The sequence below is a fragment of the Colletotrichum orchidophilum genome, assembly GCF_001831195.1.
Source record: "Colletotrichum orchidophilum strain IMI 309357 chromosome Unknown Scaffold_20.1, whole genome shotgun sequence".
Lineage (NCBI taxonomy): Eukaryota > Fungi > Ascomycota > Sordariomycetes > Glomerellales > Glomerellaceae > Colletotrichum > Colletotrichum orchidophilum.
Genome location: NW_019172976.1, coordinates 1 through 23228, shown reverse-complemented (window position 1 = coordinate 23228; position 23228 = coordinate 1). Strand labels below are relative to the sequence as shown.

At 54.1% G+C, this 23228-nt stretch overlaps 7 protein-coding genes across 7 annotated transcripts; 1 reads left to right on the top strand and 6 right to left on the bottom strand.

Moving 5' to 3' along the window:
* Positions 1–786: 786 nt before the first annotated feature.
* Positions 787–1952, bottom strand: CORC01_03299 (bromodomain associated domain-containing protein; the record flags this gene model as incomplete). Its single annotated transcript, XM_022614949.1, has 3 exons — positions 787–1044; positions 1093–1316; positions 1400–1952. The coding sequence occupies 3 exons, from the start codon at positions 1950–1952 to the stop codon at positions 787–789; spliced, it is 1035 nt and encodes a 344-aa protein (XP_022478408.1).
* A 775-nt stretch (positions 1953–2727) lies between these two features.
* CORC01_03298 (prolyl oligopeptidase) lies at positions 2728–5089 on the bottom strand (the record flags this gene model as incomplete). Its single annotated transcript, XM_022614948.1, has 5 exons — positions 2728–2835; positions 2890–3209; positions 3262–4625; positions 4681–4883; positions 4988–5089. 5 exons carry the CDS (start codon positions 5087–5089, stop codon positions 2728–2730), a joined length of 2097 nt encoding a protein of 698 aa, XP_022478407.1.
* A 1436-nt stretch (positions 5090–6525) lies between these two features.
* On the bottom strand, positions 6526–7126 carry CORC01_03297 (histone acetyltransferase subunit NuA4; the record flags this gene model as incomplete). Its single annotated transcript, XM_022614947.1, has 2 exons — positions 6526–6744; positions 6809–7126. The coding sequence occupies 2 exons, from the start codon at positions 7124–7126 to the stop codon at positions 6526–6528; spliced, it is 537 nt and encodes a 178-aa protein (XP_022478406.1).
* Positions 7127–8914: 1788 nt separating this feature from the next.
* CORC01_03296 (uncharacterized protein) lies at positions 8915–9610 on the top strand (the record flags this gene model as incomplete). Its single annotated transcript, XM_022614946.1, has 1 exon — positions 8915–9610. One exon carries the CDS (start codon positions 8915–8917, stop codon positions 9608–9610), a length of 696 nt encoding a protein of 231 aa, XP_022478405.1.
* Positions 9611–10186: 576 nt separating this feature from the next.
* CORC01_03295 (alpha amylase) lies at positions 10187–12080 on the bottom strand (the record flags this gene model as incomplete). Its single annotated transcript, XM_022614945.1, has 2 exons — positions 10187–11600; positions 11785–12080. The coding sequence occupies 2 exons, from the start codon at positions 12078–12080 to the stop codon at positions 10187–10189; spliced, it is 1710 nt and encodes a 569-aa protein (XP_022478404.1).
* A 2104-nt stretch (positions 12081–14184) lies between these two features.
* Positions 14185–16903, bottom strand: CORC01_03294 (fungal specific transcription factor domain-containing protein; the record flags this gene model as incomplete). The annotated part of the gene is made up of 4 exons (XM_022614944.1): positions 14185–14325; positions 14381–15553; positions 15606–16656; positions 16779–16903. 4 exons carry the CDS (start codon positions 16901–16903, stop codon positions 14185–14187), a joined length of 2490 nt encoding a protein of 829 aa, XP_022478403.1.
* Positions 16904–20765: 3862 nt separating this feature from the next.
* Positions 20766–22488, bottom strand: CORC01_03293 (chitinase 1; the record flags this gene model as incomplete). Its single annotated transcript, XM_022614943.1, has 4 exons — positions 20766–21543; positions 21608–21856; positions 21918–22016; positions 22070–22488. The coding sequence occupies 4 exons, from the start codon at positions 22486–22488 to the stop codon at positions 20766–20768; spliced, it is 1545 nt and encodes a 514-aa protein (XP_022478402.1).
* Between the last annotated feature and the right edge of the window lie 740 nt (positions 22489–23228).

Genomic DNA, 23228 nt, shown 5'->3' with positions numbered 1-23228 from the left:
GGGAGAGAATCACAAACAGTGTACAAATTCTTGGAGGGCATCAAGCATATCTCGCCGATTGGCATGACAAAAGGCAGGCGATGGAGTTTTTCAAGCGAACATATCCGGAAAAGGGTGTATCAAGCCGCTTATCCAGGACGAAATTGGCAAAAAGATGGTGCATTACTGTATGGGTCTGTGTGTTTTTTTTTATTTCCATTTCAAAAACGGCAACAAAACGAAGAAGAGGTGGATATACCAACTGGTGTGAGAGCAGGTTAGAAATGTGGAATTGTGAGCGCATGCTCAGGCTCCCTCAGGTCGAATGAGTCTGGATATCATGGTGGAAGTGTAATACACCTTGAGAGGTTAGACACGGAGAAATCATAAGCATCACATCATAAACATACTGGAGATCTTGACTATTGAGTACATTGGATGTGTGTGATGCCGTCCAACGCGACATCGCGGAGATAAATGGTGCTACAACACACTTAGGCTTCAATACGGCAAATTTGAAGTAAAAAAGTGTTGGCCTAGATGATGGCCTCTATTCAATGTTTGCTAAAAAGCAGACCTCCCTCCCAGCCCATTCTCGGCCAAAGAAGTCTGTAGTAATGCTCGGATGGGGTCTGTAATAGATACCCATCCGAGCCCACCTCTCCCGTAATTTACGAGGAGAGCCCTCCCATATTCATGCAATCCAATCCATGCCATCCCGCCTCCAAACGACGAATACTTTTTGGATTTGTCTCGCTCAAGTGCCAGACCCGAAATATCACAAACCCACCCTATTAAAACGCCGCGCTATGCCGTGAAACCACCATTATCTCTCTCCTTCTCCCTGTCCTTCTTCTTGTTGTTCGACTTGCTCTTAGCCGCGGCCCTGGCTCTGCTGCTGGCCTTGACCCTGCCTCCAGCCATCGTCGACCCGCCTCGGCCCCGGCCCCCTCTCGGGCGGACTGCGCGACTCTCACGACCCTCGGTCCTACTCGTGCTGGTGCTGGCCACGCTCGCTTGACTGGCAGTGCTGCTGGCGCGCTTCCGTTTCCGCATGTTTGTCCCCTATGACAAGTCCATACTCTCCCGGTCGTCGCCCAGCCTGTCGCCCACAGAGCTCAACCCCGAGCTCGGTGGTCTCGACTCCTCCTTGATGCGCGGCGAGGTCGCCGACGGCGCGCTGCCCGGCGGCGGGCCTTGCATCTTGGACCTCCAGGTGTGGATGCTCGGGAGGTCGCCGCCTTCGACTTGGACCTCGCCTACGTCGTTACCCTTGCCGATGATAGTGCCGTGGTACTTTGAATCTTCGCCGGTTTTGCTGTGCTTCTTCTTCAGGACTGTCCCCAATGTCAGTATTTGCGCTGTCATTCCCTCTTGCCACTCTGTGCATTCTGTAGACTGTGGTGGTGAAGCAACGAACCGTTCAAGTAGTCGCCCAACTCTAACTCCCCATCACCGACCGCCGCCTCGCGAATGGCCTTGTTCCGCGGTCCCGAGAACCACTTGATGAACTCGTCCACGCCTCTGGTGTCCTCGACGATTCCCTCTCTGTCACGTCCTCTCTCAGCCACCGCTACCGGCGTAGCCGTTGTCAGGTCTCCCTCGCCGTTCGGCACGACCGCTGCCGCTGCCGCTACCTCTGCACCTGCCTCGATTCTTCCTTCGTCGTCCAGCGAGTCCAGAATCTCGCCCAATATCGCGCCTCTTCCCTCAGCGAGCACGTCGTCTGGGGGCACGGCGCCCAGCTCCTGCAGCGCCATGCGCATGTCCACGATGCCCGGGCCATCGCCTTGTGGGTCGTTGTCGCCCGCGTGACGCGCCGTCGCCTGGCAGAGGGCGAACATGTAGCGCGCCGCAAGCTCCGTCACAGCATCAAGAACCACGGGTCGCGCGGCGTGGTAGCCTGTCGAGCGCAGAATCTGGAGGACTGCGGGGCGGAGGAGGGCGTGAAAGAGGACCGGCGGGGGTGTCATTTTTTTTTTCTATTTTTTTTTTTGGTTTGTGTATGATGTGATTCGTTTGGTTTTAGATAATTAAGTTGTCTTTTTCCTTCAAAAATATCGTGAACGTTGAAGTTTGCCGTGCAAAAATTAAGAGAAAGAGCGGCTCGAGAGGAAATCGCGAGTGCTGTGTCTAGGCTCGTGGGTGCGATTTCGTCAGTCACCTTCGGTTCTGAAGTAGGTTCAAGGAGCTTCGCATGATGCTGTGTCACGTGTTTCTCGGATCGCAAGTCGTCGCCGTGTATGAATATAAGGTAGAGGAAAGGCGTCGATCACGTCAATCCCCATGTGCGAGTCGTTCGTTGTTGGGAGAGCGAGGGAAAGAGGTTTAAGTTCGCGAAATTTCAGCCTTACTGAAATGGATGGAGCTCGGACCATGAGGGGACAGAATCTCCGTAGTAAAGGTGAAGGAAGGAGGTGAGGTGAGAGCTCCTTAGCTCCTGCAGGATGCGGAACCGCTGGGGAGAGCTCTTTCGACAGTATGGGTACTGTGTCGTCTCACGAGGCAGTTGTGAACCCCCCATGCTTGAGAAGGCGCACAAGGTACTTAGACAAACCACGCTGTGAGACTTGACTCCGCTTTTTTTTTTTTATAAAGAATCTTTCAACATTTATAGTTACTCTCCAGGATATGGCCTTTGATAAAATGAGGCGATGTCGATTGCATCACCCACCAAATATTCACGAAATACCGCTCCGGCCCACAAATTACAACTTATTGCTGCATATTCCTGCTTAGATCTTGCTACTACTGCCTGATAGTCAAATCCTCAGACTTGTCAAGGCCCGTGTACTTGTTAATCCACCCCAACACCTCTCTGTGCCAGACAAGAGAGTTTTCCGGCTTCAGGACCCACTGCTCGCCAGTCAGTTACCGCTGATAAAAAGTCACCTGGGCCTTAGCACTTACATGGTTCTCGTCGGGGAACATCAAAAGCTTGCTGGGCACACCGCGTGCCTGCAAAACATTGAACATGGCGAGGCCCTCGGAGATAGGGAGTCTGTAGTCTAGCTCGTTGTGGATGACCAATTGAGGCGTTGACCACTGGTCAAGATGGTGGGCAGGATCCCACTTCTCATAGCCCTCTCGGTTCTCCCAAAGCGGACCGCCGAAATCATGAAGAGGGAAGAAGAGTTCTTCGGTAGACCATTGGTTGAGAGTTGAAAACACGCCGTCGTGGCAAACTAACGCCTTGAACTTTCTTCCGAGCTCATGGCCCTGGATCCAATCTGCGAGGAATTAGCATCTATCATTACGCTGTATACCAGTCCCCTGACTAACTGATCATGTATCCTCCATACGAAGCACCCAGAGCAACAGCGTTGCCACAATCGATATACGGAATGTTCTTTTCGATGTGGTCGAAACACTTTACCAAATCGACGTACGGACGACCACCCCACTCGTTCTGGATGTTGTCGGTGTGCTGCTGACCGTAACCGGTGCTTCCCGTCGGGTTAGGCATGACTGCGATATAACCCTGTTCCGCAAAGATGGCAGGGTTCCATCGTGTACTCCAGCTATCCATCCACGCGGCCTGAGGTCCTCCGTGAATGAGGAAAGCAAGCGGATACGTTTTGGTCTCGTCAAAGTTCGACGGCTTCACTACTAGAGCGTGTACATCGTATCCCTCGGCTCCCTTGTACCAGAACTCGTCACACTGAGACTTGGACAGACCGAATGACTTTCCGTGCTTGGAGCTCGAAGAAACAAGATCAGTCTTCTGGCTGACGGGATCCAGGACGGAGTAGGCCGAGTTCTCGACCCGGGATGATGTGCTGATGAAGAGCTTCTCTCCATCATCTCCCAGCAGCTTCGCCTCTACGACAGAACCTTCCTCATAGATTGCCGCGGGAAGGTCTTTCGCCTCATGTGGGGTCGCTGGCAGTTTCCAAAGCTTAGCACGGCCATGCTCTTCTGCCGATACATAAAGCTCTGAATCGTCTTTGCTCCAGGTAATCCATTCAGGTCGCGCGTCCCAGCCTCCGGCACCATCGTCTGTTTGGTAGAACTCTTGCACACTCGCCAAGTCGAAGACGTCGGGGACAACCAGCAATCTTGGCTTGTCAGTCTCGTATTGATCGCTCTTCATCCGGGTAAAAGCAACCTTCTTGCCATCCCTGGAGAACACGGGTGACGCCGAGTAGCCACGAAGCTTGCTTGTCTTGACGATTTGGGGCAACGGCGGCTTGTCCTCGGTAAAAGACTTCAAAGGTAGGAAGTAGAGGTCTGTTTTTGTGTAAATAGCCGGTGAGATCTCGGGGTCGCGCGCAACAAAGACAATGCCATGCTTTCCAATATCAAAGTCGCCGCTGCCACCAAAAGGGGGGACAGGGGACACCAGCCGAGAGCCCGCGAGGGCATTGGTCAAACCATGACCTTCTAGCTTGTACGACTTGTCGTCCTTTTTCAGGAGACCGTACCATATGGAGTTCTGATTTTCGGACACCCAGGCATCCCAGTGTCTTACAAACAGGGTTGAGTATACCTTGCCCGTCGCCAACTGCTTCTTCTCGGTTGCCGGGTTGAACATGGCACCCTCCGGGGTTGTCAATACGGCGACGGCAATAGCGACTTCGTCGTCCGACAGCCGCTTCGCTTTGAGGCTCGACAAGCTGCCTTCGAAGTGGCTGATTTCGGTAACTCTGAAAGGTGTGTCAACGATTGGCTGCGATGGCTGATGGCAAAGACAAAGCCTACTTAGACGGCGTCGTTATGTCTCCCAGCAGAAGGGTCGTAGCCCCCTTGTCGCCATTTCGCAAAATCAGGATCTCCTCGTCTGAGATCCATATTACATCGCTGTAGGATGATTCCTCGTAAAGGAGGCTAGAATGGCCACTCTCGACATCGAGAACGCGGGTTTGAGTGGTCTTGCTGTGGCTTTCGAATGAGTAGGTCGAGACCTGAATTGGGTCGGTCAATTTGCGCTCATAGCTTCAATTAAGCATGCCGTAGCCCAAGACAAAGCTGCGACGGCTCAGACTTGTCAGGCTTGCAGCCAACTCACAGTATAGAGCACTTTCGTTCCAGATGGGTTAGGAATGCCCGGGGACCTGCGAGGGGCAGAGAGTAGAACCTCTGGGGTAAACTTGGAAGCCTGAATCGTCATCATGAGGAGCTGGAGGACCACACTGCAGGCGGTACAAGGGTTTGGTTACGAGTCAAAGGGAATAAGTAGCAGAAGACATAGGGCGGACTTGGGAATGGTGTTGTACATGTATGTCGGTCAACATGCGGTGCCAATTGCGACATGACGACAAGGGACCAACCCTCCGACCTCCACTGGCATCGAGCTCGGTTGAAGAGCCCCGCACTAAGGTCAGGTAGCTATGGACAGGCTAGCAACGGCTGTTAGAGACTGGGGCCGACAAGGTTCTCAGTCCCTGCGCAGGCGCTGCACAGACTCAAGCCCCCTCCAACCCCTCGTTGCAACTCGTCCCGTCGGCTCCGAAGCGACGGGACATTGGTGCTGCTCCCAAAGATGCGTCACCAGGCGAGGGCTAATGCAATCATGTTAGGCACAGGCGAGGGAACCATCTGCATGCCGCTCTACGGATCTTGTCGACCATTGTCCGAGGGATCGCAAAGACCATAAGAGGCCTACAGGCCTACGGATAGAGCCGCTGTTGGGGAATCTTTATGTAGGTACCTTGGGTAGTTTGAGTGTGACCATCATGCGTCGACTTTCAATGTTGCGGGGGTATTTTGGTCATACTTATATTATTCCCATCACCTCATAGTTCACCCTCTTGAGTGCCTGTAAGCCCTGCAATCACAGAGAACAGCTCGCTTTTCGAGTTTACATGAGGACGAAGGCTGGGGACTGTCTTCTCCCTGGTAATGATGATCGACCCTGGGCAAGCATTTTCAGAGGACATCATCACCGGGCAGACAAATGCTCTCAGCAAGCGGCCTCATTGCCTAGTTACGAGACTGAATCAAAACATGAGCAGATTCCGCTCACGTTGTAGCATCAAGGGCTCAGCCATGCAAAAGTTCCTAGTGGAGACGAACTTTTGCAACGTCTCGGTGCAAAAGTGCCCGCAACGGACCTTAGCCTCGGTCAAATGCACACTTCTAGCTCATTCGCCTCGCACTCTGTTGTGCTATCGAGACAGTTTGATGCATAATAGAGAGCAAATAGCCACAACTGTATTGCCCACCACTTCTTGTTAGGCAGATTATTCTTTTGAAAGCCCTCAGGGTATCGTGGTTCCGGAACGCCTCAACTCCACCAACTATCGCCTTCGAGGCCAAGCTCCTACACTTGTTGCCGACTCATGAAATATAAGTCTGAAAGTAAGCGATGCTGGACGATGGCCTTTTGTGGTCCCAACGTCGCAATCGCAAGACCGGGGCTTGGGAGCCTGCGAGAATTGCAACCGCCGTGACGCCCAGCACGCCTCGTCTCAGCATAGCAATGCGCGAAATGACGTTGTTCGAAACCCAGGAAAAGTCGTAAATCATCTTTTGTGCCCCTGATCCAATCTTCCACCAAAGGATTGAAGTATTGTACTGCGGCTTTGTTTCCTGGATAGAATCCTTTCACTTGCGACCAGCGCCAAAGTTGATGCGCTTCTTGTTCGGCGCTTGGGAATCGTGATCACTGTCCTCCTCGGTCTGCTTCTTATTCTTCTTGCTGCCGGATTTCGATGCCGTCGCGGACGTTGGCGTTGCGTGGTTCGAGCTAGCGCCGTCCTTGAAGGACGTCGACAAGGGAGTCGGCGCATGCGAAGCGGGAGTCGAGCCAGGTGTCGTGGCTTCCTATAAGTTCATGTCAGCATAAGGCAGAGTCAGAGTTGCCATCGGGGCGGATCGAGAGACGTACACTGCCAGGACGATACGACACAGAACTCCGTGAGAAGACGCGGTTCTGCTCCGTAGCACCAGCCTTGCGCCGCTGCGCGGCCGCGCCGGAGCCCTTGATGTAGTTGTCGAATCCAGCAATGATGTTGCCGTTCGGTGTGCTGTCAAGGTACGCCGTCTCTTTCTGCTCAATGTCGGCCTCGATGGTGGCGAGCTTCCTGGCAATCACTGCCCTCTTATCCAGCATCTGACGCAGGCGAGCTTGCTCCTCTCTGTACATTTGCATCGTGGGAGTCGGTTGTTGCGCCACGTTGGCGGCGTTGGCCTGGTTCTCGCCCATAGCTGTCAGGGTGTGTTTGTGCGCGTTGCGGTGTCAGATCATGGAGGTGGATCCAACGAATTTGTTGGCGATGGACTCGATGCGGCACGGCGCGGTCGAGTCGAACTGAACTTGGTCGCGACGGGAAGGTTGATGATTGATTTGTCGCGCGCGGAGCTGCAGCGGCTCAGGGGCCGACAACTTTGGCTCTGGTGGTCACTGCCTGCCCACCCCAGGCACACACTGTCATTGGTTGAAGTGCTGTAGCTTTGGAGACGGGTGAATGCTTAGTCAAATACCCAAGCACCATATTGTGGCTGCAAATGCCAACAAATGGGCTTTGAACAGGGCACTTCGTTGTAGTCGATCATTCGCTCGACATCTCACTCAGCGCCCTTGTCCAAAATTCAAAGATCCCTTGCCATTATGTGCATTTTCTCGCAATCAAAGGTCTGAATACGGGCAAAGACTCCACAGTGTCTTTACCATATTCTTCCCAGAATTAACATTGAATCCTGGTATAATCCAAGGTCCCCAGCATGCATCGCCCCAGGCCGCCAGTGCCTCCAGTCCTTAGGCTGGCTGCCCGAGGCGCATGAACACAGACGGATCATCGTCTCCACGCCAGTCTATCTGCAACAGTGCTGAGTACACGAGCCGCCCTCATCAACGGATCCTCTAGGTTTGCCCCTGACTCTGGTTGCCAGAGACAGGATGACAGCAGGTTACGCCAAACAGAAAGTCAAGCCCGTACGTTTCGAAATATGTGCAGCTACCGAGGCAACTTGCTTTCGTCGGTCCCTTTCTCACCAAATACCCACGCGACTTACAGGTGACGGACGCCAACCAGAACCAGCCCGCCTCCGCCAGGCGCTCAGCCGCCCTTTCGGCACCAACGGCACACCACAATTACCCCTCCAAATTCCCTCCGAGCCGGGGGCTCGGGGGCAACATCAAGGGCTCCGCATCATCAGCCGCAGCCCTCAGCCAATCATTGGCACGCAGCTGCATCTTTTTGACATAGCGGACGGATAGGCTTGGCCCCTGTTTCGTTTCATCACAGCCACCTCGCAGAGGCCTCGCCGAAGATCTCTGGCTAAAGACGCATTCAAAGGCAGCCATCCCTTTTCTTTCCTCCTTTCCAGGGAACCCCCTCGCAAGTTTCCCTAAAAAGCTTACTCTGCCGTTGCTTGCCAACTTGCCTCTACCGAATACAGCGGTAGTTTGAGCAGGGCCGTTCCATGTGGGGAGGAAAACTGCAAATACCTACTGGCGCAAGCGCTCAGAGATGACGGTGGATCACCTTTGCTATCAAGGGAACTCCGAACGAGAGGATCGAATGTACTGGCTCTGGTTCCTCCTGGCGGTCGACCATGGAGGAGAACCTACATGGCACCGTTCGCACACGCATGACCTTGCTTTAGTGAGCCTGTCAAAGATGCTGTGTTCAAGGGGTAAGGGGGGGTTTGTTCACGCAGCTCCTATTTCATCCTTTAGTCCCTCCAAGGTTCCCCAAAAAAAAAAATAGACAAACACCACGCTCTTTCTTGAGTTTTCTCTTCGTCAGTCTCGCTTTCTGTCTGACTATGTCACTCGCTCAGGAAACCACTCATCATCTTTTTTCCTCGCCCTTCGGGACTTTGTGATTTACCTTGTCTCGTCTGCCTTTTCTTATAGCAAGAATAACCTTTCGTTTCCCACATCACGCTTCACGACCAGCATCCTCAAAAAACGTTCTCTTTTGGCCTTTCACAGCATCTGCCACTCCTCTTACACCACATACAACCCCCCACAACACACTTTACCACAATGATCCTCAACAGATTCATCCCCATCTCCCTCCTCGCAAGCCTGGCCCTCGCATCGCCAATCCTCAAAAATCGCGATGACGACAACAACGACAATAACGGAACAGGGAAAGCCCTCAACGCCACAGAAATCATCCTCGCCGTCGCCCCCAAATCAGCCTCCTGCGACGGCGTAACAACTTTTGCAGACGAGTGCGCAACAGTAGACCGCATAGCCGCCTACCTCCCAGCGGCCTTCTGGAAATACAACGTCAGCACAACTGGTGAGATGGCCGCCGTCCTCAGCCTCATGGCGTTCGAGACGGGCGAATTCCGGTACAACCGCAACCACTACCCCGGTCGACCCGGCCAGGGCACGCGCAACCTCCAGATGCCCAATTACAACCTCATGTACGCGCTCTCCATCCCCGAGCTCAAGGACAAGGCCGCTGAGATCGCTGGCGGCGTCGCCGACGGCGCGGACTTGACCGACGACAAGAAGAACCAGATTCTCGATCTCGTCATCCCGGACGACTACACATGGGGCTCCGCCGGTTGGTTCCTGGACACGCAGTGTGACAAGAGCGTCAAGGAGGAGCTCGAGACTGGGACTGTCAGGGGATTCACGCTCTACATGGAATGCATCGGCACATCGGGTACCGAGGACCGTGTCGCGTACTGGACCAAGGCTAAAGCGGCTTTTGGCATGTCCTCTTAAATTGATACGGAGCTGGATTCCGTCTCATTCTTCAACTTCTTGTATATACCATTCAATTTGGGTCGCATAATCGGATAGGGGGTATGAATCATCATGAACATTTTACTATATCGGGATATTTTCCAAGCATGGCAAAGTGAGTGAGTGAAAACACGGCACTTCGTTTGTAGCTCACTTTTGTTCACTGCTGTAAAGATATGTTCGAGTCGAGACACGGCACAAACTATGTACGTCCAAAGGTGGTTTTACGGGTATACGGATGCCCCGAGTGTCCTCGGCCATCCTGAATTACCAGCCTTCAGAACAGAGAAGAGAAGAATCCTTCTGGGCTTTACACCCAGTCGCTTGCATACTACAATACGGATACAGTCCAACTCCAGCACCAAAAGTGAGGGGGGGAAATCCGAAAAGTAATACACGAAATAACTACACACTTAGGTATCTAGGAAGTAAGCGGTCGAATGAGAGTTGTAGAAAGACTTGTTGCTGTTTGGTCGGATGTTTGTTTGTTTTTTCGTCCTTATTTTCCGTCTGTCAAGTCTGCTGTTTCTTTTAGTTCGAATTTCGGAAAATGTATTAAAGCTGGGAAGTCAGGCAAGGCGACAAAGAGATGTTATTAAAACGGCCTATAGAATCTAAGTTATAATCGGTACTCTCAATAGCGAGGCGCGTGGTAGAGAAGCGGGTAGCCGTTGCTGTGGATGTCCCAGAGGCGGGAGGAGGTGGAGGAGAAGGCTTGTGACGGCGAGGGGGAGGGGGAGGAGGACGACGCTTGCCTATGCCGCCTGCGCAGATACCCGTCCCCATGATCCTATCCGCCGGCACAAACACGAGGGGTTCCCCGCTCCCGCTCGTCGCCTTCAGCACGCCCGCCGAGTCCGTCACGTAGGGCCGGCACTGAACGACCTCGAGGATCAGCTTGCACGGCCGGAAGCCCGTCTCTTCCTGGCCCAGCGACACGCTGTAGGTGCTGTTCGCGCCGACGTTGGAGTAGACGCTTATGACCTGCCCGTCGTCGAAGCCTTTGCGCATGGCAATGATGTGATCGTCCGTGTGGATAGGCAGGGCGTTGTAGAAGAGGTAGCCGCCGTCCAGCGCCGCCAGCGTTGAGCGCAGGGCCACGAACTTGGAGATCCAGCGGTACAGCTCCGACTGTGTGTCATACCCCGTCTGCCACAGCGCCTCACGATTGTACGGCGTCTCGCCGCCGTTGAATCCGTGCTCCAGGCCCTGGTAGATGATGGGAATGCCGTCCATGAGCAGGCTGAAGGTCAGCGCATTTTTGAGGAGCACGCGGTCCGAGGTGAGGTTCAGGAAGCGAGGCTGGTCGTGGTTCTCGAGAAAGCCCCCGTACAGCGTCAGGTCGCGCGCCGTCGCGGCGAGCGTCCTGATGCCGTCAGCGAGGTTCCAGATGCTGCCCGTCGTCGACTGGAAGGCCTGAGTCAGCCAGTAGTAGACAGGGTAGTTCATGACACCGCTCATGACGTCCTGGTATGGGGCCACGTAGGCAGGGTCGCCGTGAAAGACCTCGCCAAAGGCGGCGACGCCGGCCGAGGCCTCGAACGCGGGCCAGAAGGATGGCTCGACGTGCTTTGCGCTGTCTAGCCGCAGACCGTCGAAGCCGAAGCGGCGGACGACGCGCTTGATCCAGGCGTCGAAGACTTGGCGCACGCGCGGGTCCTCGGTGCGCAGATCCGGCAACGAAGCAGCGTCGGTGCCCTGCCAGCACCTCTCGACCGAGTCTTGGTTGCTGTAGTCGATGACGCAGGGCGGCGTGTGGTAGGCCGAGGCGTTGGAGAAGGGATGGAAGATGGAGTAGTCGACCGAGTTGCCGGGGCCGAGCCAGGCCATGTGGTTCGTCACGACGTCGGCCATGAGGTACATGCCACGGGCGTGCACGGCGTCGGCGAGGAAGATGAGGTCCTCGGCGGTGCCGAAGCGAGGGTTAACCTCCCAGATGTCCTGCGCCCAGTAGCCGTGGTATGATTCACTGATGTTGTGTTAGTCGGTATTTCTTCTTTTCATGGGCATCGTTGACGTCGAGTGCTCTCTCTCTCTCTCTCTCTCTCTCTCTGTCTCTCTTGAGTTGCTCATAAACCTCTCGTGGCACGTCGTTCTCACACTACGTGCCGTGGCTCTAATGAATGCAAAGCAAAGCAAAGGGAAGAACTCACCCGTCAGCGGATTTGCCCTGGACATTCTTCACAAAGGGTGAAATCCAGACGGCCGTCGCACCGAGGCCCTGAATGTAATCCAATTGCTGCGCAATGCCCAACCACGAACCACCACAATACGTCTGATCGGACATTTCGCATCGCGCCGTCGTCGACCCGTCCGTCCGCGCGAATCGGTCCGTCATGACCTGGTATATCGTCTGGGACCGCCATCCCGCCGCGCTTAGTGCCGAGACGGTACCTTGGTGCAGAGCGGTTGCGGCCGCCAGGATCGACCCCGTCGTAAGAGCCTTCATCGTGCCGCGGGTTTCAGGATTCCGAGGTAGAGTGACCAATGTTCGAAGAAGAAATAAAGCGATTGAACAGGAAGAGAAAGTAAAAACAAGCACCAAAACAACAACCCAAAGCGTACAGGACAAGTCTAATCGCGAAAGAACTCGTGAAACTTCGTGAAAGACGTCCAAGTCGTAACTAATATGTTCGTTTACCCCTTCAGCCTTATTCCCAAAACAGGCTTACAGCAAGAACGACTAATTAGATAGAGTTCTTGGCGACTGCAGTCTGAACTTTTGCAAGTTTAGACGATCGGCCCCATCCCCTCTGCACTCTCAAGCCTTCTCGCAGGTCTGGGCAGGGGATCTCCAGAGCGAACGGTCAGAAAGCGGATGATGCTTCAAGGTAGTGTAGATGAGACTTGGGTCTAGCCGTGATTCAACGTGCTGGGTGCGTTGAGGAACCGGGGTGCTGGGCCGGCTTGTGAAAGCTTAACAGACTATGAGAGATGAGCTACAGCGGATATTAAATTAAGTAAGGTGACTTACCCGAGTGCGTATACGTCCAGAACAGGCGAGTTCTGTCTCCTTCGGGTTCCTTCAGGGGCCGGGGGACAATGTAAGGTAAGCCAATCAGGCGTTCTTCTATCCGTACCTCAGTCGCTCTTGTTGGTGGTGGTGGTGGTGATGATCAATAATTGTCGGCGGACTTAAAAGAGATGAAGATGAAGTCTGAGGAGATGAAGTCGAGGCCAGTCCCGACCAAAACCTGTCAGGAACAAGGAACCAACTCGACTTTTGAACCAGAGCAATAAAATACGAACTGCTTCCTCTGCTTCTCTCTTTCTTGCCGTTTGCCAGCCCGGGAGGCCAACAGGGCAAGGTCCCGTGTAGCGGACGCCCGCCCCCACCTCCTTCTCGAGTTTTCTTCAAGAAGGCTGTGAAATGGGGGGGTCGTATTAACTGGGGTAGGCTCGATCGGCCCTATCAGCGGGGTTATCCCATCACTCACCGCTCCGGGATGCCGCTACCTAAGGGAATGTGTATCCGTAGCGAATCGGTGTCGCCAAGGTCCCAAAAGGCCAGTCGAGCACTGTTCTTCTGCTCGTTCTATGCGACGGAAACAGAAATTCGAAATGGATATGGAGAATAAAAGTTAGACAATGGCCGAGAAATGAGATGGAAAGCTTGGTTGGGGGGGGGGGGGGAGACCGAAGCGTTGCGGCCGTTGCTGATCCTGATACCAAATACAAACTTTACTTCTTTAACGCCGTATCGTACATTCACTGTTCGTACCTCGCTTTCCACGGTGCGTATCGGCTCAGAAGGCAACCCGAGAGCGAGCAGCACTTGCGCTCTACTACGGCTACTCTGTGCAGATTTGAGATCACCCGGCATGACGCGGCAACGCCAAGTGGACAGTGCTGGAGCGGGAACCAACGACTCAAGATACCGTGTTCCTAATGCCGCGACCTGTTCCTGCACCCCCACCAATAAGGTAGCGCAAGCCAAGAAAGATCCCCACATTGTCCTCCAGCCTGCAGGCACAGGATTCACTTTTTGGGCCAGGAAGACTTGACGCAAGGCACGGCGCGGGGAAAAGAAAGACAGTTGTTGCTGGCAGCTGCAGGAGGACATCACTTACCACTACCATCCTTACCACCACCATCTACCTCACCCTCCACAGCCGTTGCACATGGTTGTCAGGGACGGACCGAATCCTGTGCATACCGCCGGCATGGGCGCCGAATGCCACGCCGGACGGCAGCACCTCCGCGCCCGCTTTGGACCTGCCATCCCGTCCATGTGGCCAACCACCAGATCCGCGGTTCGTCCAATGTCACTCACCTCAAAGCGGAGTCTCCACGATGTAAGTCTCATCTCTTCGGCACGTGTAGATAATACGCACATGTGAAAGGGAGCAGGGTATTGTATTTTCCAACGTCACAAGATCTGGAAACATCTTTCTATCCTACCATGCCAAGCCTAACGCGGAGGTGAGAATGCCTAAATTCCCTTTTGCCCGGCTGAACGAACCAATCGCTCAACCCTTCCTGATTCTGTCATTGATCTCGTCATCACATTAACTCCCTCATCATTGGCCTCCTCCGCATACCGAGCAACGTCCCTAGCCAGACATACCGCCGTTGGCACCGCCGAAGGGCATACCGGAACCGTCAGTTTCCGGCGAGGACTGACCTGGATAGATCTGCCCAAAGCCAGTGTCGGCTGCCCAGTTTGCGTTCTGCGTGTACGTCTCGAATGCGTTCTAGATCATTGTCAGTAATGATGCCATCATGCCATTGGCGGAATTCGCGACCTACCCAGTCGAAGTTGGCGGGGAAATCTCCGCCGGCCTCGAAGTTGGTGAACATCGAGAACGGAGACCCCGCATTATTCATGCCAATCTCGCCCTGGAAGACGGGCGTCATGCCCGAACCCGTCATAGGTAACGACACTCCAAAGTCCATGCCGCTAAAAGAGTCGGTATTTTGAATGCTGCTCTCAAGGGCAGCTGTTGTATTTGGCGTCATTCCACCGGAGAGCATACCCAAAGTCATTGCGGCGTTGTGGTCCGACTGCGTCTCTGGGTTTGTCTCAAAACCCGGGAATACTTCGTTTTTGAAGATCTCTGGTTCAGGATTAGTGCCCTTGATTTTCTCTAGGACGATGTCAAGGACCTTGGACGCCTTGAACGCCTCCATCGACCCGTCCGCAAGCCCTTGCCAGATATCCTTGGTGCGCTCGAGGTTGCGGAGCATCTCCATTCGCTGTTCAGGGGTCCAGAACATTGCCGACTCTGACGCCCTGCGATCGTCGCTCGTTTCCGCAACCCGATCGTGGTGAAGGTCGAGTGCAACCAACATAGCAGGCAGGAGGAAGTCCTTCGTTGCTATCGAGTTCACAAACCACCTCAAAGACCGCAGTCTACCGTTTGGCTGTGATTCTCGGTCAAGAGTGACGAGATGTCTCAACGTCTCCAGAGCGGCCTCTACTGCACTCCTGCGCGAGTAGGCATATCGGGGGTTTAGCCGAGCCCGTGGCACATACTTCTTGTGCAACAGACAAAGGATCTTGAGGTAAAGCACGTTGATGTTAAACCTCGCGATGATCAGAGTAACAGGATCGTGGGAGCCTTCCAAGGCTGTAACCTTGAGATGGGGCGGGATCTCGTCGTTGATCTCTCGAAGTCGGGCATCAAACCGCAGAATTTCGTCATACGGTAATTGCCTGCCCACACGGTTGGTGGTCTGCAAGATGTCGCCCATTTCGTTGCACAGCTTAGATTTGGCTATCATGTACGCAATCGGGGTGGGCTCCGTCTTTGGCCGCGAGGGAGGCAGAACTTTTGTGTTGGGACCGAATTCCTCGTCAAAGATGTTGTTCGGCAATTGAGTGTCGCAATCATGTCCGTATATCATGGATGGCAGCGATACTTGATGTGAGAACACCACGTCAGCCATCCTGACCAGTGCCCACGTTCGTCGCCTCATTTCCTGCGAAAGTCTCAGCACTTGTCCAGATGGCACCTCATACATTCAAACTTACTGCTTGAAATGGTGTTATTGTCGGGAACCATTTCGCATCGCGGTGGTACCCCATTCTGAATGCAACTCTGGTGAGCAAGGACACAATAAGCCACAGCCCCAGATCCGCATCCCATCTTGAGGAATATTCCCCAAAGACGTAGAGAAGCATTGTCTCTACGGTGTGTTCGACCGGTTTCGTGTAATCGGCCGTGATCAAACATTGGACCGTGCGTAATCGATATTCGGACGCCAGGTCCAGCGTCCGGCCCTTCCACTCCGGCGGCTCATCTCCCACCTTGTGGTAGCTCAGCATGGCCAGACACAAGATCGAATAGAGCAGTCCAAGCCACATGATGGGTGTTTTTGAAGGATCCTGCCAGTGGGCTCGGAGCTGCTGCTGGAATGTTGGTGCGTGGATGATATTGACCGCATTGTCCATCGAGTTGAAGTATCTTGAACACAGCGCGAGGACGGCCGATTTGGGCGGCAGTTCCGCTCGCAATTCGACCTCGGTTGCTGGCGCAGCTCCAAGCAGAAACGTAGGTCCTTCTCTAGCGCTGGCCGGTTTTGACATCATAACCTTCTCGTAGCTCTTTTCCAAATCCTTCTTATGATTCGCAAAATAGGTCTTCACTTCCGATATATCTGCCAAAATCGTGTGCCAATGCTCCTGGCCAATGTACATCGACTTGCCCTTATCTGAGTCGACTTTTAATACGCCCAAGGACGTCGCCAACTCACCGTCGGGATCACTATCGTCGTCGTCGTCTCGCATTTGCGTCTCGTCATCGGGGTCCATCTTGGCCGAAGGGGGTGTGCTGTCAGTATTCGATTTGCTTGTCGCGGCGCCTGTCACAGCGGCGGCTGCTGCTGCGGTAGAAGGATCAATAGTAGCACCTCCGTGCATCAAAGACAAAACTAGGCCTTCTAAACGGTCAATACGATTCTGCATGTCATCGGGGCTCGAAGAGCCTTGACTTTGGTTCTTTTTACGAGTGGCAGGAGTTGCGTATGAACATGAGGACGCGTCACCACCCTCGCGCTTCACACAATTACTGCACGGATGACCTCTGTCACATTTCCTACAAAATGGTCAGTTTGCTTTAGGATGATGGCATGTGAATTTTCTCACAATCTGCGAAGCACGTCAGCGAGTTGGAACCAAAAAAGAGGACATTCACAATGCACTCACTTCCTAGTCCGACACGGATAGCAGCTGAGAGGTACTCTGTTTCTCTTCCTCACAACCCGAAACTGCTCCTCGGGTGACCGACCTGATCCCGAGGAGGGTGTTGTGGACGGGGGTGTTGGAGTCATTATGGTAACGGAGTCCGTAGAATGCGTAGATGCGTCGTCGGCGACCTCTGGCGATGGCTTCCACGGATGAGAAGACGTTGTTTGGACTCAAAGTCCTGTCCAGCACAACACACGCGAGTGTATATTCTCCGCTTCGGAACAAGTGGTGGCAGTGGCCGGGAGAGATGCCTTATACAGCGATACAAAGGTCAGAGGCTCGACTAGTTGGGCTGTCAGACACTCAGGATGAGTGTACAAATTTAGCCACTGAAACGTTGACAACGACCAGACCGTTGTCGGCAGCCTAAACCTGGAGGAGCGGATTCGGCAGGTTGGTGCAGTTACCGAGTACTTCAACAAGGCCCGGCCAGGTGTATGAAGCGCATGTAATGGTGACCGTCCAGCCTTCAGAGGTGCACTGCTCAAAGCTCGTTGGTCGCAATGAGAAAGCCTTGGACCACGACCAATGACCGTCGTTTCGCCTTGGAGTTCAGTGACTTCTTGACAAGCTCGTTACTTGGCAGAGGGCGAGGGGTGCAAGGCAGCTAGACGCGTCGTTCAGGCCGCTGACAGTGTAGCAGTGTGATAAGGCGCCAGAGTAGAAGCGCAATCTTGCCACAGATTCGAACAGGCAACGGCAATCGTGAGTCGGAACGGTCGACCCGTGTACGGTACAAGGTAGGGAGGAATTGGAGATGGTGGTCGGTGGTGAGTTCTGCAATGCGCAGGGGTATCAAGATACGGTCGGCGTCGAGGCGCCAAAGCAATATGCGGGCGCAATACAGGGTAGACTCGATATGCCACCGATGTTTGTGGCAAGTGTCGGAAAACGGTAGCGCAAGTCAGCTCAGCGACACGATGGCGGAAGAAGGCAAAGTGTCGGTAGGTTGCGATCGCTTCTTTGGCGGCGGCGTCAGCTTTTGGTGGTTCGGGGTCGGGCAAGGGAAGGATTCGAGTGGTCCGCGATCACACACGCCCAAGTAAGTAACGACTCACCAGTGGTAGGTACTTTTGCCCTGTGCTAGACTCGGCGCGAAGGAAGAGAATGGAATGATGACCAAGCCACAAATTGAAAAGTCCAAGTCGAGAGATTGCCGTGTAACGTCTGCAGCAGTTGCGCGACTTGCGGGGTGGGCGAGCGAAGGCAAAGAGAATGGAGGGGGAGAGATGAGACTGCTACTATCGCACTCGAAAGATTCGACAAAATCATGAACAGGCTAGGTACAGCACCCGCATCAGCATGATCAGCGAACGACAGGTAGGGGTGGATCAGGACGGCTTACATACGCGGTGTTGATGCCTGCCCACAGCCAACCCTGCAAAGATGGCGCTAAGATGCAACGCAGACGGAGGGGGGGGGGGGGCGGCATCGCACACCTGTGACCTGGCAAGTCCTGAACTCTCGAATTGCGGTGGGTTGCCGACACTCGCATACACTCACATAACTACTACAAGCTCATCCCAAAAGGATTGGGCTATGGATAAATCGGGTGGTGTTCACCCCCTCCTTGCTGTCCACACGTCCTAGGCCTCCCACATGCTTCTATCCGAGCTGTTTTGGGAACCGCAGTAGAGGATAAACTCAATCCCCCCCCGTTGTCGGAAGTTTCTAGGTAGCAATCTCTTGGCTGGGATGGAACCCTGAATGACTTAGACTGCTAGCGGCTCAAAATCGCAGTCTGGACCTGCGACGGACTTGACGGAATTAAGAGTGGATCGCTGTCAGCAACGACCATGCTGTCCCATCTTGCGCCTGGAAACCTTGGTTGGCGTTGCCCATGTTAGAGATTCAGCACCGCGCAAGGGTCATTCTGCAAAAGCTAACGAGGTATGCGGAATAACGCAAACTCATGCGTGATGCTTCTAACCAGCTTACCTAGGCCCTGTGGTTTTGGGTTTGTCTTACGCCGGACTAACATCGGGTTCATAACTCTCTTTCCACTTACACGCAAGAGAATGGGACAAAGCAAGTATTCCGCAAGTCTGTCTGCAATGTGTTCGAGTTATGAAGAGAAAGGCACTCAGAAGTCGTCACCCTTCTTTCTCCCTCCTTTTCTCTCTCTTTCAAAGTCTCCATCACCCGCGCATAAAAACATGGAAGCAATCTGGGTAGAATATTGCAATATCGCTCCCAGGCAAGGGCAGGAACTGACGCAGAGGTACCTCGCCAGGCCGAGTTGATGACGAAAGCGGGGTGGCTTGGAGGCTTGGACCTACCCAGGGTGCTAGGGTCAAAGAAAGAATACCCCACTTGATGAATAGCCCATCTATCATTGCAACCCTCCAATAGGAATTGGTCACTATTGACGTCAACCCCCAAATCCCCCGGGTCGTCGCCCCGGTCCAACACTGGCTGCTGTGCCGTACTGCGAACAACACCGACGAACCAAACAACATCGGCCTCATGTCGAACGCTTACTCCCAGCAGCCAATCCTCACCTGCACCAGTTACACAAGCAACGAGGCGTATCCCGTAGCCTGAACAGGATACTTAACCAACTCCTATGACGATCTTCTCGGTAGCTCCGCCAATTGCCCCCTCCTCGTACGTCGACAAGGGTGCCATATTCTGGTGCGCGTCTTCTCGGTCGCTCCCCGTGTGACTCATTCAGTCAACGACACGGCATATGCGCGCCCGAGCTATAATCCCTCCTTGGTCCATAACCAGGAGCAAAGCCTGAGGCTCTATCGCCGAGAACCAGTCGTACTCAGACTATCAATTTGCCCTCTACCTCGATTTGTCAGCGACTCGTCTCCGAAGAACCCAAAACCATCTGAAGTTGCGTTGCACGGTGATGACGGCAGCCCATCATTATCGTCATCCCATCTAGGTCGGCAGGTTTCCAAAGACTGTTCTTGGGTTGTTTGCCCATCCATCGGCCAGCATCGGCGCTCCCCCCGGTCTCCATCTAGTGACGGGGCACCTATCACTCTTTGCACGGTGGGACGAGCCTTACCCTCGGGAACTTCACGTTGGACCTGGGCACTTGGTTGGACGAGACGGCCAGCACTTGGTCGAAGTCAGCACAGAAGTCTTTTCAGACTTCTACCCTATAAGGCTCAAATGAAGTACCGGCAACGAGCCTAGGCCCTCGAGCCAGTCGGTGGTCCTTCGGGCCCAACTAATCTCTTTACAGCGACCCAGTCAACCCTCTAATCACCGATTATTTGCCCCTCCCGTCAGCACTAGCCTCCTACAGTCCTCGGCTCCTGCCGAAGCGCTGAGCCAAGTCCCTGGAGCTCCTCGGGGGCGATCGTCATGCAGTCATCGTAAAACGCCTGGCGTTGGTAATTAGTCCACTCGACCTTTGCACTGGAGCTTTGAGCCAGGGCTGTAGGTAGTTGTGAAACAGAGCGTTCGGGTCCGATGGTAACACTCCCGAATGCTCGACCGCTGGCATGTTTCCGCTATGATTTCTTATTCTCTGCGCCCGTTGAGCTGCATCACAAAAGCCCGCTAGTTTTCCAACTAGCATTAGCAACCTAGCTATCGCCGATGTTCCTGAGGAAGCTTGTTGGTAAATGATTAGAATGTGGGTTGGTTTCCACGTGAATCCCATGTCAGCGCAACACCGATTTTAATCAACCTGACCACTTGAGTAGTCCCTTACTTCGGCGAACACTCAGTTCAAGGCCTGAATGGTCGACTGGTTATCACAGTCAAAGCACTTTTGAGAGATCAGTGAAACTTGAATTCTGCCGTCTCATGCGACTTCATTCGGTCGTATCTCATATGCATCGCTGAAAGCCCATGTCCCAAGACTTCGTAATAAGTTACCTCCCGTCAGGAAATGTAACACAAAATATACAAGCGCCTCTAATAGCCAGACCCAGAACAACACTCAATAAGTACTAACAAATTCCCATCAATGCAGGGCCCCTCCTATACCAGGTTACCCTTAATGTTGGCATACTGGCTATTGGGGTAACTCAACAGATTCTGCGTCGGGTCCAACGTGCCCATCTTGCTCGCCAATGCACCGACGAGGCTGCCCTCGCCCTTGCGATCCCCGGCCGCCTCCCAGAAGACGGCCCCGCCGAGCTTCTTGCTGAGCAGGTAGTCGGCCTTGTAGTTGGCGCTCATGATATTGTCGTAGCTGATGAGCTCCCGCGAGTTCGCATCGTAACTGTACAGCGCGCCCGCAGTCTGGTCAAAGATCTCTGTGGCGCCGGCCTTGGGGAGGACATTGTAATGCCACACGCCGGCTTCGATGGAGCCCGCGCCGACGCCGCTGTAGGGTTTCCCGATGCCGTCCGTGTTCTCGAATGAGCGGCCGTAGAGCGGGAGGCCGAGGACGATCTTGTCTGAACGGATGCCCTGGGCGAGGTAGTACGTCAGTGCGGCCTCGGTGTTGAATTTGGTGGCCGTCGGGTTCGACGGTTCGGGGAAGAGGTTGGCCTGGTGGCCCGTCGTCGTATCCCAGGAGCCAGCGTAGTCGTAGGCCATGAGGTGCCAGGCGTCGACGTAGGGGTCCATGCCGGCGAGGTCCATCTGCTGGTAGTGCGAGGGGCCTGCGGGGCAGGCGATGGTGAGGGCGAAGTGATAGCCCGGTGCGTACTGCGCGGCGTGGGCGTCGAGGGTCTCGCGGACGGTTTGGAGGAGGGCAATGAAGTTGGCTGCGTCTTCATTGTTGGCGGGGTATTCCCAGTCAATATCGACACTGCAAAGGAGTTTCCGTCAGCCGAGGGGTTGAGAGTCTGTGGTTTGTGAGAGTGTAGCATTACCCGTCAAAGCCCCAGTCATCCATAAGCTTAACCGCGGAGGAAGCGAACTGCTGACGACCTGCCGCCGTGGCGGCCACTGGGGGGAACTTGGGCGACCAGGTCCAGCCGCCGATGGAAAGAATGAGCTTGAGCTTGCGGTTCTGCTTCTTGAGAGCATAGAGCTGCTTGACGCATCCGTAGGCGTTCCCGGCTTGGTTGTCATCGCCCGGGTACTGGCGTTGCGTATCTGAATAGGGGTCGGATGAGACTCTTTCCCTTTGGTCAGTTTCCTGGTCTTGCAAGCTGCCAGCTTCATGATGGAATCACTTACACCGTGCCGTCCGAGGAAATGTCTGCGAATGAGTAGAGCAGGTGTGTCACCTTGTCGGCGGGAATATCTGCCGGTTGGTAGTTTGCACCGTAGACACCCCTGGACAAGTTAGCACAGACACCTGGATGCTTGCAGAGGTAGGGCTCGCTTACCAGTTTGTGAAGTACAAGACGTTTCTGTAGCCTGATGAGGGGGTTCCTGTGCCTGTGGCAGGCGGAGCCACGACGCCTGTGCTGGATACTTGCACTGTTGATAGTGAGGACGGAGCAGCAGCTGAAGAACCTGATGGTGTTATTACTGATGAAGAAACGATAGGCAACCCCAAAGTTGAGGAGACAAGACGAGAAGAAGTGAGAAATGAGGAGACGATCACCGGCCCCGAGACTGAAGAGACGATGGGCGGGCTCGACACTGTCGCCGCCTGTGAGGTAGCTATCGTGACTCTGGTAGTAGACACGACCGTCCCTGGCTTTCCGCAAGTCGGCCGTGCCGAGCGTCGCTCATTCACCGGCACCGCGCCCGCAATGGATGCCAGGGCAACAAGAGGTAGGAGGAGAGTTGATCTGATCATGATGGGCACAGCTCAGTGATTGGAGAAGGCCGGAGTTGATCGACAGGGGAAAGGACGTAAAGGGTGGATCAACAGCGAACATCTGGTACGAAGATGAGAGGCTGTTCTTATTGTTTCTGTTACGTCGTGCTACTCGAGCCCCTCGACTGTTCAAAGGGGTCGACGGAGAGGTAACTACTAAGACGCCTCATCGCAAGGAATGAACAGAGTTGGTGGCACGGTTTCGCCAACCCCCAAGACTCCCAAGTGATGCTAGGAAATAGTGTGGAATGGGAGGTGGTAATGGAGGGGTAGGTGTTGGTGGTGGTGTGCCTTGTGAACAGCCCCCCTTGACATCGCAGTCGTAAACTCGGGACCAACAACCACAAGGAGGAATGGGAAATCCCCACTCCGGAGTTCTGGATCCCAGGGACATCTGCAACATGCGCAGGAAGACGAAGGGAATATGAGACCCGGCACACGTTTTCCCTTGGGGAAGACAACCAACTTGGTTCATTGATTGGGGCAGTCTTGGTCAACCCAAGATCAACTTTGATCTTGGTGGTTTCCAATTCATGGTTAAACTGAACACGCGTGCTAGTAGAAGCGTTGGTTGGATTCGTTGATGGATTTGCTCAGGCCAATAAAAAGCCCCAAGCATCAGACATAATCCTTTCATACGACCCCTGTGGTTTACACTAGCGTGCGTGGATGCCTCGAATACAGCAGTTGTCTCTTCCTTGACCTTTTTTTTTTTTTTT